Raw genomic sequence first — 14,900 nt, 5'->3', positions numbered from 1 at the left:
CATTTTTCCTAAGAAAATAAAAAATACTAAGTTTGACTTACCTACATATATCACAATCAGCATATAAGAATTTTATTCCTCGAATTTTGGAAAACCTAATCATATTCATTCTTTATTTTGACCCTTTTTGAGGAGGAGCTATTTTTGGCTGGTAACTCTTGAATATTACTGCTATCTGTGCATTTTTAGCGAGTTCAATGATATAACACACTATAAGCATATTTGAGCAAGATTCCTAGAGGATCAACAAGGAGTGGCACTAGTTTCTAGAAGATTCTATCAATGAGGATCATGGATATGTCACTCTAAAAAGCTGATTCATAAAAACATAGAAATTGCAACCAACAGTGACAATGAGGATGAGTATGCCTTATTGTGCCCATTAAATTTAAGGAAATAATGAGTACTAGAAAAGCATTTACAAGGAAAGCCTTATGGAAATAACATTTAAAATGCCATGCTATGTGAGAGAAACATATTTGATATTTGCTCAGACTGGGAGCTGTCCTAGCAAACCTAAAAAAAGGGATCAAGTGTTTGTTCACTGTTGCTAAGTATATGGTCGGTCCAAATTTCAACTTTAACTAATTGGTGACATGCTAAATGAGAAAAGATGGCAAGATTTAGTAGCTCATCCAAGGGGAAGATTGCTTAGCACTTAGTCTAGTTACAAAAATAGAGCCCACACCTTGAGATTGTAAGTTTTACAGTGTTTTATTTGGAGTCTTGTATGCTAAAACATTTTTGAATGTGCATTTTTTTTTTGTTTTTTAATTAATTTGTTATGTGTGTTTGTTTATGTAGATGTGACATTGAATTGTTATGTGTGTTTGTTTATGTATGTAGATGTGTCTTAATTTTTGGTCAGGTTTTGTAATATAACAGGTTTATTATGCAGCTATGCTTCACGATAGTCGTATTTTGTACTTTGTGCATTTGTTGATTAATTTTATGTTGGATACATTTGCTGTTAATATAACAGGTTTATTATGCAGCTATGCTTCACGATAGTGGTATTTTGTACTTTTGTGCATTTGTTGATTAATTTATGTTGGATACATCTTTGCTGTTAATAATATTTGGGTAGGTGTTGTAATATAACATGTTTACTATGCTTGACGATAGCAATATATTATGCTTTGTGCATTTGTTGTTGATTAATTTTTATGTTGGATACATGTTTGCTGATAGTTTTAGCACTTTATTTTAAGAATTTAGATTATTTTTAAATTATTTGTCATTTGCTGATAGTTGTTTGCTTTGCTTATTCAATTGTTTTTAATACTTGGGCAGGTCTTGTAATGTTCGACATGTTTTTTTTGGTCTATTGCTTATTGTTGATTGATTTTATGTTGCACACGTTTGTTACTAATTTTAGCAGTTCATTTGCATATTTTTTATATTCTTTTGATTATGGTATCGACTAATCCCCCTAGTCCCGCCTAGTCTCCAACTAGGCTTTTTAAGGGTCCATCGACTAGGCACCACCTAGCGCTTTTGACTACACAGATGAGGATGGATGGTTCGCATGAGAAGATTTAATCTTGGCAATGAACTAGTTACCGATAGGTGAATGGCTTTTCACATTATCATACGGGGAAAATTTGGAAGGCTCCTTCTGTGAATGACAGTGAAGCAAAGGGCAGGGATTTAACTTTTAAGCTGGCATTTTAAGAAGAATTATGTATGCTTCAAAGCATCCTAGGTGACAATCTGAATAATGAAAACAGAGATGCCTTAAAGAATAGTGTGGACCTTCTTCTGATTTAATTTCCAAATGGCATCTTAGAAAAGAAATCAGATGGAAGGAAATGGCACATATTATTTGGCTCAAAGAGGGAGATCAAAACACTTAGTCCTTTTACAGCATGGCTTCTGTCAAAAGGATATTTTAGTGAGATCAGATCAGTAACTATAGACGGAACGATCTTCAAGGAGACATGGGATATTATTTAGTGAAACAACATATCACTTTGACAAGTTGTATTCTGTTGCAAAACCTCCTTTAGCTCTTTGAACAATGAGCATTTTCTTATAAACTCGACTGACAACTTGAAACTCGACCAACCTTTTGATATAGATGGAATAAAAAGTGCCACTTTCCTCTTGGCTGCTCACAAGGCCGAAAGACCAAACATTTTTCCTACTTGTGTCTTCAAGAAGTGCTAAGGTCTTTGCAAATTTTGATTTGTGTTTTATCTGTTTCATGAATTTTCCTCAACAAAGGCATTTTAAGAGAGCTCAATGAGTCTATCCCCCTTACTCATTCCTAAAGAGGTAGGAGCCTAGCACATTAGCAGATTTGTACCAATTTTTATTCTATGGTTTCTAAATGCTAGAAAAGGATTAAAATTGATTTTATCATCCATCATATCACACAATCAAGTAACTCTTTTGAAGGGCAGAAACATCATGAATAATATCCTGGCCTGTGAAGCAGTCCATATCATCCACTCCAATAAGATCAAGGATTTCTGTTGAAATCAGACATTGCAAAGGCTTTTGACAATGTCACATGGAGCTTCCATTTATGAATTATGAGAAAAATGGGATTTGGTTAAAGTGGCTGGATTGGATTAACACTTGCCTACTATCAGAATCAATTGCAATCTTCATTAATGGAAAACTTAGGAGTCGTTTCCTCAAAGACGTAAACCTTGCCAAGAAGACCCACTTTCACTCTCCTCTCAATTGGTGGTTGAGCATCATTTTCAAGAATGTCCTTTCGTCAAACTTCATCGATGACATTAAAATTCCTAGTATCCTATCCTTCACACAATTATAATAAGAGTATGACCTGAATAAGAACCTTGAGCCACTGTGGAAGACAAAACCTCAAGAAAATAATCATGGAGAGCCAGTCATCATGTGCACCGCAGTTACCCTCGTAAAATCTGGCCTCATGAGTCAGACCATCTATTCCATCTTTTCAATGTTGAAAGTGGTGACTAATGGAATCGACAAGAAGATGCAAGCTTTTCTGTGGAGGGATGCTAGCTTGGAAAAGGGCACATACCTTATCAATTAGAAGTGTGTTAGCCCCACAGCACCAAGGGGGGAATTGGTATTAGGTGCATTGAGCCTGAAACCAATAAATGATCATCAAAAGGCAGTGACATTAAGCTGAAGGTGGTGAAGATTGGCGGATTGTGCATCTAAAGAATTAATAATATCTTCAAGCTGTGTTTTTCCTAGAAAGAATTGTTGAGGCAAAAACAGAGCTCCATAATGTGGAGATGATGATTGGTGACTCTTAGTAATTTTCTAGATAGGACCACAATCTCTATGCTAGACTGGTAGTGTGTAAGGAAATAAAACCTCAAACGGTACTTCAAAAAGAAGCTCACAAAAGATCTTTCTCAATGAACACAAAGGTTCATTCAACACACTCACAAGAACCGAAATACTCAAAAGAGTGCACACACCAAGAGAGAGAAAATTTATCTCATTAAGGTGGATAAACCCACAAAAAGTCATAATAAAACAAGTAAAAGCCCATATTTATAGGGCTGAAAAAAAGCTAGAGAGGGGGAATCATTGGGCTCCCAACGACTCTAATTAGAGTCGTTGGGAGTCCAACGTCTCCTATTGTTGCTTTATGCTTTATTGACTGAAAAGTCAATAAAGGCATTAGGCCTATTTGAATGTCCAGAAATAAAAAGTTGCTTATGCTTAAAGTCAATAAAGGCATTACGCTTATTTGAATGTCCAAAAACAAAAAATAGAAAGTTATTCTAACTAGCCTAATTCTAACTAAACTAAGAAACTAAACTAAAAAAAATAAGATTACATATGATGAAGGTATCTCGCATATGAGATTAACTATGAGATTACAATTTTTAACACTCTCCCTCAAACTTATGGTTGTCGAGCCGAAAGTTTGTCTAAGAGAAAATGAAATTGGGGAGCAGCAAGGGGTTTGGTAAAGAAATCGGTCAGCTGATATTCTGAGGAGACATATGAGAGAGCAATAGTGTCGTGTAGAAATTCCTCTCATTCGTTCGTGAAATGTCCGGTTGCTAGCAATGCAAATAGAGTTTTTGTTGTCGCAACATAGCTGTGATGGTCCTGTAGCCATAACTCTTATGTCTTGAAGTAGTCATTTTAACCATACTACTTCCACAGCGGTTGTAGTCATGGCTCTGTACTCAACTTCAATTGATGAAAGAAAAACATTTTGTTGCTTCAAGAAAAACCTTTTGTTGTTTCTTGCACCGCCAAGAAATTAAAGATTATCCTAAAAACACACAAAGACCAGTAGTTGAGTGTCGATCATTAATATCACCCCCCAATCTGCATCAGTATAAGCAATCAGTTGTAATGAAGAAGAAGCAGACAAAAAGAGTCATCTACAAATGAAGGTTTTAAGGTATCTAATAATTCGTAGTATTGCTCTCATATGCACAGTAGTGGGAGCATGTTGGAATTGACTTGCGATGTGGACAACATGTGCGATGTCAGGTCGCGTGATGGAAAGGTAAGACAATGCACCAACAAGTTGTCTCTAGGGCATTGGATTCTCAAGCGGTTCTCCATCATCAATCTTCATTTTGGTATTTACGACTTCAGGAGTGTTAACATATTTTTCATTTGTGATTCCAGACCTATCAATAATATCAATAGCAAATTTCGATTGAGTTAGTAAATAAGCTCTAGGAAAATAGGACACTTTGATTCCAAGAAAAAAATTTTAAAAAACCCGTCACTCATTTCAAAGATGGTTTTTATAATTCTTTGACGTTGAAAACTCCCTGTTTATTACTTCCTGTGATGATCATGTCATCCACATAAAGTAGATGAATAATAATACCTCATTAGATTTCTTAATAAACAAAATTGTGTCAATAAGACAAAATTGAAAATCAAAAGTAAGCATAACTTGACTAAATTTGTCATACCAAGCCTTTGAGGTTTATTTAAGTCCATACAAGGCCTTATGTAAACGAAGAGTTTTTCCTTGAAGAATCTTAATACTAGGAGGTGGTTCCATATAAACCTTTTCAGCTAGACTACCATTAAGAAACGCATTCTTGACATCCATCTGAAAGATATGTCATTTCTTTACAGAGGCAAGAGCAATTAAAGTTCTTACAGTGTTCATTCTAGCGACTGGTGCAAAAGTTTTCTCATAGTCTATTCCATATTCCTCAGAATAGCTTTTAGCAACTAACTGAGCTTTAAAACATTCAAGAGTGTCATCACTCTTGGTTTTGACTTTATATACCCAACGGCATCCTATAGGTTTCTTTCCTAGTGGAATATCTTGAATAGTCCACGTATTTGCCTTTTCTAAGGCACTTAACTCTGCTGACATGGCTTCAACCCATTCGAAATGTTCTTTTGCAATATCATAATTAGAAGGTTCTATATAGGAATATAATAGGGCAATATATGCTTGGTACTTTGGCGAAAAAGACTCATAGGATACAAATTTTTCAGGTACTTTTGATACCCTAGATGATTTTCTTGTTTCTATATGATCTTGTGCTTTAGTATATTTTTCTAGAGCACAAGGTTGCTCTAGGTTACCCCGTCTGAAGTATTGAATGCATTCTGGATGAGATGATTCAGTACTTATTACATTTTGTTCTTCTTGATCAATATCTTCCTCATTAATCTCTGGAACTAAGTCCAATAAGAAGGAATATTCATCAATTTCAGTAGAGTTTTTAATTTCAAAAAAACTTTCATTTTCTAAGAATGATACGTTTCGTGACACATATAGCTTTCTGGTTTTAAGATCAAGGCATCTATAACCTTTTTGATTGCTTGCATAACCAAGAAACACACATGAAATAGCACGAGGTGAAAATTTATCATTTTTGTTGAAGAAAACAAAGCATTTACAACCAAATACCCTTAACCTTGAATAATTTGGGATTTATTTGAAGAGTTTTCCAACAGAAGAAATATTGCTTAACAAAGATGATGGCATTCTATTAATGAGATATACCGCGGTTAGAGTGGCTTCGGCCTAAAAAAAATTTGGTACTAGATGAGTAACGAGTAGGGTTCTTGTTGTTTCTATAATATGCCTATATTTTCTTTCTGCTAGACCATTTTACTGTGGGGTATATGGGCATGATCTTTGATGTGAAATACCATGTGAATTTAAGTAATCATTAAATTCTTTTGACAAAAACTCTCCACCAGAATCAGTGCGAAAAATAGAGATATCATTCTTAAATTGATTTTTAACCAGTTTATAAAATATTTCAAAATGAAAAAATACTTCGAATTTATGTCATACCTTGTAAAATCATCTACAAAAATGACATAATATGAGAAACCCCCTTCGAATATAACAGGAGCAGAACCCCATACATCTGAATACACTAACTCAAAAGGCCGAGAGGAGACAAAATTTCTTTCTTGAAAGGGTAATCTCTTCATTTTTTCCAAAATACATTTTTTATATTTAAATGTTTCAGAATTACAAAAGTTTTCCATATTTTGAAAAAAATGAATTTTGGACATGTTAGGATGACCAAGTCTCCTGTACCATAGTTTCAAGTTCACTTTGTGAACATTACAACAAAGCGTATTCTTGAGAATTTTCAAAAACTCCATGTAGTATAAGCCTCCTTCTTTATGGCCTTCCCCAATCAGCTTCCCTCACTGGTGATCCTGCACTCGACAACCACGAGAGGAGAAGAAAATGTTATATCCATGGTCAGATAGTTGAGAAACAGACAAAAGATTGAGATTTAATTTGGGAATATATCTAATTTGTGGAATATGAAATCCTTTTAGGTTTTGAGAAACTTTTTCAAAATTTCCTATTGCTTCAATTTCTAGTGATGTTTCATCGACAGTAAAAACATTAGATCCATTTAAGTTATGACAATCGGATAATATTTCAGTATTCGGAGTCACGTGAAAAGAAGCACTTGAGTCAAGAAGCCATAGAGTTTTTACTTTGATTGGAGCTGCTCACAGAAGAGACTGTTGCTCCCGTAGATGAAGATGCTCCCTTGAGTAGTGGTCTGAGTGCTTCCACCAATTGTGCAAGAGACATGCTCTCAATGGAAGTTTCGCTTGATTCTTGAGGTGGTCCGACGGAGGCAACATTTTTCTCATAGGGTCTCTTTAATTTTGGACAGTGAGTTTTCACATGTCTAGGTTCACGGCAATAGTAGCAAATGATTTTTCTTTTCTCAAAATCATTCTCTTGTTTTTCATCATTTTCTCTTCCATAGTTGGGAGGTTTATAAAATTCTACTTTTTAGTCTATTTTCTTCCATACTCAACTCCTCTATCGTATCTTCTATTGATGGCACTTTTCCACGATAGAGAAGAATAGACTTAGTGGATTCAAATTCCGATCTTAATCCACTAATAAAATGAAAAAAAGGTTCCGTATTGATTTTGTTTTGGCGAAATTCAATATCTTGTGGACAATGCCACTTTGGTTTAAGAAGAGTTAACTCTTCTCATAATTCCGACAAGCCATTGTAGTACTCTCTAATGCTTTTGTCTCCTTGAACTATATTCCGAACTTTAATTTGTAAATTTCACACATGTGCAATATCCTTAAGAGAATACATTCTCTTAAGGTAATCCCACGCATTATTAGCATACTCAAATTTTGCAAGACTCGAGCATTTCTTTATATCAACACTTGTGATAAGCCAAGACATAATCTTGGCATGACCCATTCGTCATTCCTTCCACTCTTTTTCATAAGTAGAGATGGCCTTAATCATTTCTACCTCTGTGAGAGGTATTTCTTTCTCTCCTTCATCCTTGGTGAGGATTAGTGTAGGTTTCATATCGGTCCCGTCTACTAATCCCCATAATCCCTTTCCCCATATAAGATGCATCGTGATTGAAGCCAATGTGACATAATTAGAATTGTTGAGCTTGATGGGCTTAATGGTGACATTATCATTGTCATCCATTTCACAAATTTTTTTTGAGAAAGAAGAGATAAAGCGAAGACGAATAAGGAAAGAACAAGAAAAATAAAGAAGAGGATAGTCTACCGCAAACGGTGAGTATAAGTATTCCTCTAAGCTCTTAAGTCATTACACGATCACAACTTCAAAGAAAATTTACTTCCTTTAAAAAACTTGAGTGACACGCTTCCCAATGCATTGAAGGAACTTAGCTTGATTGCTTCAACCGTTAGCTCTGATACCATGTAAGGAAATAGAACCCCAAACAAAACTTCAAAAAGAAGCTCACAAAAGATCTTTCTCAATGAACACAAAGGTTCATTCAACACACTCACAAGAACCGAAATTATAAAACCTGTGGAAAAAATGTGTGTCGTGTCGGACACATCGCGTGTCCGACGCGTATCCAGCACACCAAACTCGGTGTGCTGGACACGATTCGGATCTGGGCGGATCTGAGGGAGGTCAGATCGGGTTCGACCCGGACCCGATCCACACCTTCACCTGAGCCTTTAAAAAGGCTCAGGTAGGGGTGGCAATTTCTGACACGACCCGCCAACCCGCCTATTAGGCGGGTTCGGGTTGGGCTTAAGCCAACCCATTTAATAAGCGGGTCGACCCGCGTAACCCATTTATTAAACAGGTCGGGTTCAGGTTGGGGGTATGCCAACCCGCCAACCCGGCTGACCCGTTTAATAAACGGGTTAGGCGGGTGGGTCAACCCGCCAACCCGTCTGCCGACCCGTCAACCCGACCCGCCAACCTGCCTACCTGCCAACCCGACCCGCCAACCTGACCCGCGAACCTGAAAACCCGTTTACCCGACCCAACCCATTTATTAAATGGGTTGGCGGGTCGTGTCGGGTTACCCGTTTATTAAACGGGTCGGGTTCGTGTTTGACACAGCCGATCCGTTTAATAAACGGGTCGGGTTCGGGTTGAGGTATGTTGACACGCCAACTCGCCAACCCGACCCGATTGCCACCCCTAGGCTCAGGTGAGGCTATGCGAGGAGCAAAAAGCCCCTCGCCTCTCTTTCTCTCCTCACCTCCGGCTCCCTCTCGTTCTCGTCGTCCGCCTCCGTCCAGCATCGTTCCCCTCAGTCCGGCACCGACGTCCCTGACCTCCGGCGACTTCTAGGTAAGAGTCTCCCTCGTCTTCCAGTCTTCCGGCAGAGGGGAACGAACCTCCCTCTGCCTGCAGCTCCGGCAGGGGGCGTGCCCCCCCTGCCCTGGGGTTTTCCGGCAAGGGAAGGGGGCAGGCCCCCCCTTTCCCTCTGTTTGGTGGCAGGGGGACCCTGTCTGCTTCCGGCAGGGGGGGGGGAGGCTCCCGTTGCCCCTTTTTCTTTCTCTGGCAGGTGGGGAACGGAGCCCCCTTGCCCTTCGTGGCTTTTCGGCAGGGGGCGAAAGGCGCCCCGCGGCATTTTGTTGGAAGGGGCGGGGGGCCCTGCCTCGCTTTGGTTCCCCGGCAGGGGGGTGGCCCCCTTGCCTGGCGTTTCTCTGACAGGGGCGTAGCCCCCCTACCTTGCTTGTTTTTCGGCAGGGGGTGCCCCCCCCCCCTTGCCTTGTGCTTTTCCGGCAGGGGGTGGCCCCCTTGCCTTGTGCTTTTCCAGCAAGGGGTGGCCCCCCTGCCTCGATCAGTTCGGCAGGGGGCAGCCCCCCCCCCCTGCCCGGTCGGTCTCCAGCAGGGGGCAGGGCCCTGTCCTGTCTGTTTTCGGCAGGGGGAAGGCCCCCCTGCCTGATTGGTGTTCAGCAGGGGGCAGCCCCCTGCCCGGTTTGTGTTCGGCAGGGGACAGGGCCCCTGCCCTGTCTGTCTCGGCAAGCGGAAGGCCCCCTGCCCTGTTTGCTTTTCAGCAGGGGCCAGCCCCTGCTTTACTTCGGGATGTTCTCTTTTTGACTTGGGCGCCTTTGGCGGCCTAATGAGGTTATTTTATATTGTACGATGTATTGACAATATGGTTTTACAGGTTGCACCACGGAGTCTTCTCGTGCCACGCGGCTTGAGTCAGTGATCACTTACGCTCGCAGGCATACTGATCCACGCACCCCTTCTAGGTAGGGATGGCAGTGAACCGGGGGAAAGCGGGGCCCCACCTCGCCCCGTTTGGACCGGAATGAAGGGTATGAAACGGGGATGGAGGCGGGGACGAAGGTAAAAATCAATCCCCGTTCGGGGATGGACGTACCCTTTTCCCCGCCCCGTCCCCGCCCCGCCCCTGCCACTTTTCCCCGCCTCATCCCCGTTTGAACCGGGGATGGTGGACATGAAACGGGGATGAAGGCGGGGGTGGAGGTTAAAATTCATCCCCGTCGGGGATGGAGGCGGGGATGGAGGTTCTAATCTTGAGGCAGGGCGGGGGTGAAGACCTTGTCCCCCGCCCCGCCCCACTGCCATCCCTACTTCTAGGTAGGGGTTTGCATAAAAAGGACCGGAACAATGAACTGTTGAATAGCAAAGGACTTAACAAAGAAATTAAGGCATATATATATATATATATATATATATATATATATACGTCTTTACTTCCAGGATTCGGTTTCACGATCCTGGTCCCTGTTGGTTCCATTCGTTGTTACCTCTGTTATTTCTTTCATATATATATATATATATGTCACTCTTCTTTTTGTTGCAGTAGTTTCAACTATTGTCGTGGTTGACAGGGTTGACAACGGAACTTAGCCAAGCGTAAGAGTGTAAGTATCAACGTTCGAACTCCGCAGTGAGTTACAAAATGAGATACTGGTTTTTTCTAACTCGAGAAAAGAGTCTCGGTGCATGTAAGGCTGCTATTTCTTGAGTCTTGGGCAAATGATTGGATTTTGGTACTATTGCAGTGCTAATATTATTGGCGCGGTGCAATGAGTACCATGAGGCAGATAAGACCTCGATCGTGCAAGGGCACTTGTTTAAAGATACACATAAATGGCCTCACATGCGCCTTCACAGACAAGATGTTCGTTTGGGTCTAATGGACCAGAGCATGAAGAATGAGGCGACGGTTAAGAAACCTTTGTCGCGCTCGATTCGACCTAGCTTCGCCAAAAGAGGGGACGAAGGGTACCAACTCCGATGGACATACCATTAATGGCTATATACGGGCAAAAGACTCGGCTTCCCCAGTCATCGGAGGTTAGGGAAAAGGGGTTGTAATAGATAGCCTAACACTTCTGCAGAACTTGGATGCATCCCTACTGGGCCTTTGGGGGCTTGCTCTCTTGACCACCGGTCGTCCTCTTAGGATAGGATTCAGTCAGTCAACCGAGGTATCTCAAAATATATAGAATAATAAACCCTCGGATTGGTCTCGGTTGTTTCGGCTCGTGTGCCATGTACGTACCCGCATGGTCGGTTAACAAGTGATAACTAAATTAAACATGCTCACCTTTCAGTTGTTGTCTTTGCGTACTTGTAGTATCACGTGTTAGCATACTTGTGAGTTTGTTATGGATCATATTGTGGTATGCTTAGCTGTTTTAGCTGCTAGTTGTTCTTATTCTTTTGCACTCCTACTAGTTTTTCACGAAACTGACCCGTTTTATGGGCAGGTGACGAGTAGCGGCGGTAGGCAGTCAATGGTGCATGCGACGTGGCTCGAGGTGGTACTCTTCCTTCCAGATTTCTGGCCGACATTGCAGGATTTTTAGGGTTTGGGGTTTTTGCTTTAATAGGAGTTGAGCCTCCTGTTTCCATTGTACAATAACATTTAAAATTAAAGATTTAACACTCTTTTCAGCTTTCTACTATTTTACGTTGTTGTCACTTTTGGTTGGTCGAGCTAACGTGCTTGGGATTTAACAAACTTGATTTTTAAAATAGAAAGATACTTTTGAAAGGCTATTCAAAAAGGCAGAATTTAAGTTTTAAGAGAATTCTTTCAGAAAAACTTTACTCTTCAAGTTGAGAAATTTCGGGGCGTTACAGAAATACTCAAAAGAGTGCACACACCAAGAGAAAAAATTTATCTCATTAAGGTGGGATAAACCCACAAAAAGTCATAATAAAACAAGAAGTAAAAGCCCCTATTTATAGGGCTTAAAAAAAGCTAGAGAGGGGGAGTCATTGGGCGTCTCCTATTGTTGCTTTATGCTTTATTGACAGAAAAGTCAATAAAGGCATTAAGCCTATTTGAATGTCCAAAAACAAAAAATAAAAAGTATAGAAAGTTATTCTAACTAGCCTAATTCTAACTAAACTAAAAAAAATAAGATTACATATGATGGAGGTATCTCGCATACGAGATTACAATTTTTAACATAGTGGTTCCCTAGTGAGATTTTAGAAAGACTTTTCACTAACCACTTCACTTATTAAGGATTCCTTTCCCTCACTTGACTTGTTATGTCCATGATTTAGATGCTAAGGTGATGTTTGTCATTCCAAGGAGGGCTCATGATAGATCATCTATAGTGAGTCTGAACTGACCAAAAAGGAGGAGCTCATGGTTTTGGAAAGAACCACAATCTCCCACAGTTCAGAGAGCTGTATTGTTTGGGAGACTTTCACAGAATGACATTTTCTCAATGAAATCTTGCTGCCTCTCTCTTCTCGAGCCTCTGGTGTGCACTCTCCTTTACAAGGATATCCAAAGTAGCAGGCCTTCTCTAAGATATTCAAGCGAGGGGTTTCCAATCAATACTGTTCCCAGCATAAAGTTAACATGTGGAATGGGATCAAGTGACCCATGCTGGATTAAAAATTGGATTGGCTTTTGCTGAGTGAGGACTTGGTTTTCACCCTATTCATGATCCTAATGTATCCATTTGTCTAACTGCGCTTTTTCTTTGTTTTGTTGAAGGCAGCCTCACCTCTCGCTATCCTCTTATTTGTGCTCATTTTTCAACTTTAGGGGGGAAAAAACAGAAATCACAACCCTCCTACTCAATGCAGCCCATACACAAAATTCTATTTGAACTAAAGCAGGGAAAAAGGATTAACTTCATGGGCAAATATTTTCTCTTTTTCAAAACAGCACAGCCACTGATCCCAACCGATTTCTCCATTTTCCAAAATAACATGGCCAAATTGAGCAGATCCATAAAATATAATCTTCTTCTACATAACTGGTTTCCTAAAAGGAAACCTGTTCAGTACAAAAGTGTAGCAATATCTTCTCACTAGATAAACAAAAGAAGCAGCAATCACTTACCCTTAGGTACAAATAGAGTGAAACCAGTTCCCAAATTTCAGGGCTCAAGTTGCATCCATCTCCACAACATTCTTTTGAAAGTACAACACTTGATTTTTATCAAGATCCAATTGCATTGACCATTGTCTTAGTTTCAAGAGTATTAGCGGTTTCAACTTTCAAGAAATTTTGAACAGCCGCCCTCTAGTTGGTCCACTCCAAGTCACAAGTATATAGAATGTCTTCGCATAATTTTAATTAAAGAAAAATGAACTTTATCATTTGTTTGTAAAGAATTGTTTATTAGACTCAGCGATATCTCTAAAACAAAAAAAATTGGTATAGTATAAGTTTACTATAAATGTCATAAATACATCAAGAAAACCCCAAAATTTAGAAAAGCAAATAAGATGGAAAAAACTAGATTTTCATATGATTTTATTGAAATAATATTAGAAAAAGTAGATGAGTGTTCAAAATGTAGAAAAAAAAAGCAACAGACAAAGTTAAAACTAAAGAAACAAATATATATTAAAAAAAGCATGAATAGCACAATAATATCATGATATTGTTGAGTGTTTCAAAATGGTGATATTCTGAAAATGTTATGATCCTTTACCCGTATTAGTGCTTATATAATCTATGGTGATAATGTCACAATCTTTTCAAATTCTTGACAGTATTTGTGTGACTGTCTGGTTGAAATTGAGCTAAACTCTTATTTTCAATTGCAGTTCTTTTTTTTTTAATAGGAACTAACCATATGATGCTCGAGCAAGCACCTCCTTGATTGCTAGCCAATAATTTCGTATTGAACAAGACCAACTTTGACCTGATCATTAGCAAAAATAATTTGTTTATACTCAATTGCCATATTTTTATTGTGTGCAGTACAACTCCGCTACATAGGTACACATTCTCATCCACATGAATCCATTATTTTACCAAGCAATACGAATGGAAGAGTCATCAGTGTGCCTAGAAACCCAGATTTACCTTATCCATCACAAGCAAAGATACAAGAGAAGAACATGAACTGTGCCCTTCTTTCCAAAAGGCATAAATGAGAAACTTCAGGCATCAACGAAAGTTATGCTAGTAGTTTTCTCACTCCAGAGGAAGGAAAATGTGCTTCCAACTAAGAATTGAAGTTGGACATCTTGTCATTATGTGATGATGCAAAGGCTCAAAATCATCCCCCTTCACAATCCAAGGAATAAGAAACCAAAAGTAGCATGAACATGTAAATACAAATAATTACAAAGTGTATAACAAAAAGCATGTAGGAAGAAAGCACAAGTTGTTAAAGACATGAGTTGGATGCTACACTTAAAAATCATAAGAACCAATGCTTACTCTGGAAACATGACACCAGCATCAATCAAAATATAGCGATCGTAATGCCCCACAAGCATGCAATTCATTCCAATTTCTCCCAAACCACCAATTGGAAGAATGCGCAAGGGTGGACCATCTGATCCCTCATAAAACTGCTCCATTTTACGTTGAACTGCATCCTCCATACTCTTTCCAGACCCTTTCAATCTGCCAGATTTCTTGGAAGATAATTTTGATCCTCGAACACCTTAAATAAGAAAATAAGGAGGCGTTAGGTAATCCAAAAAGTTACTGAAAGAAAGGGGCAGAGACATTAAAAAAAACATAGGAAACAAGATTGTATTTGCAGCCTAAAAAATCCTCTGCAACAAACCTTTTGCAGTTGCCATGATCATAGTCCTGCTACAAAAGACTCATCAGACAAAGGTGACCCCTTTGTACAGTAAAGAAATGGAAATGTCAACATTTACAAATGGCAACTAAGTTTTGTGACCAATAAGAGAAAAGCAAAAAATAAAACTTTTATTTAGGAACTAACA

General features: G+C 39.4%; 1 protein-coding gene across 1 annotated transcript in view; it reads right to left on the bottom strand.

Annotated features, from left to right (window-relative positions):
• Window positions 1-14,900, bottom strand: part of EMB2746 (RNA-metabolising metallo-beta-lactamase family protein) — a 157,638-nt gene that overhangs the window by 140,348 nt on the left and 2,390 nt on the right. Inside the window, exon 2 of the mRNA XM_089999530.1 lies at window positions 14,380-14,608. Within this exon, the coding sequence (XP_089855656.1) occupies window positions 14,380-14,608 (229 nt within the window). The remainder of the gene's footprint in view (window positions 1-14,379; window positions 14,609-14,900) is intronic.

This window comes from Nuphar pumila, chromosome 3, assembly GCF_984573655.1.
Source record: "Nuphar pumila chromosome 3, dmNupPumi1.hap1.1, whole genome shotgun sequence".
Taxonomy (NCBI): Eukaryota; Viridiplantae; Streptophyta; class Magnoliopsida; order Nymphaeales; family Nymphaeaceae; genus Nuphar; species Nuphar pumila.
Note: the sequence above shows the minus strand (reverse complement) of the source record. Positions and strands in the feature narration are given on the sequence as shown.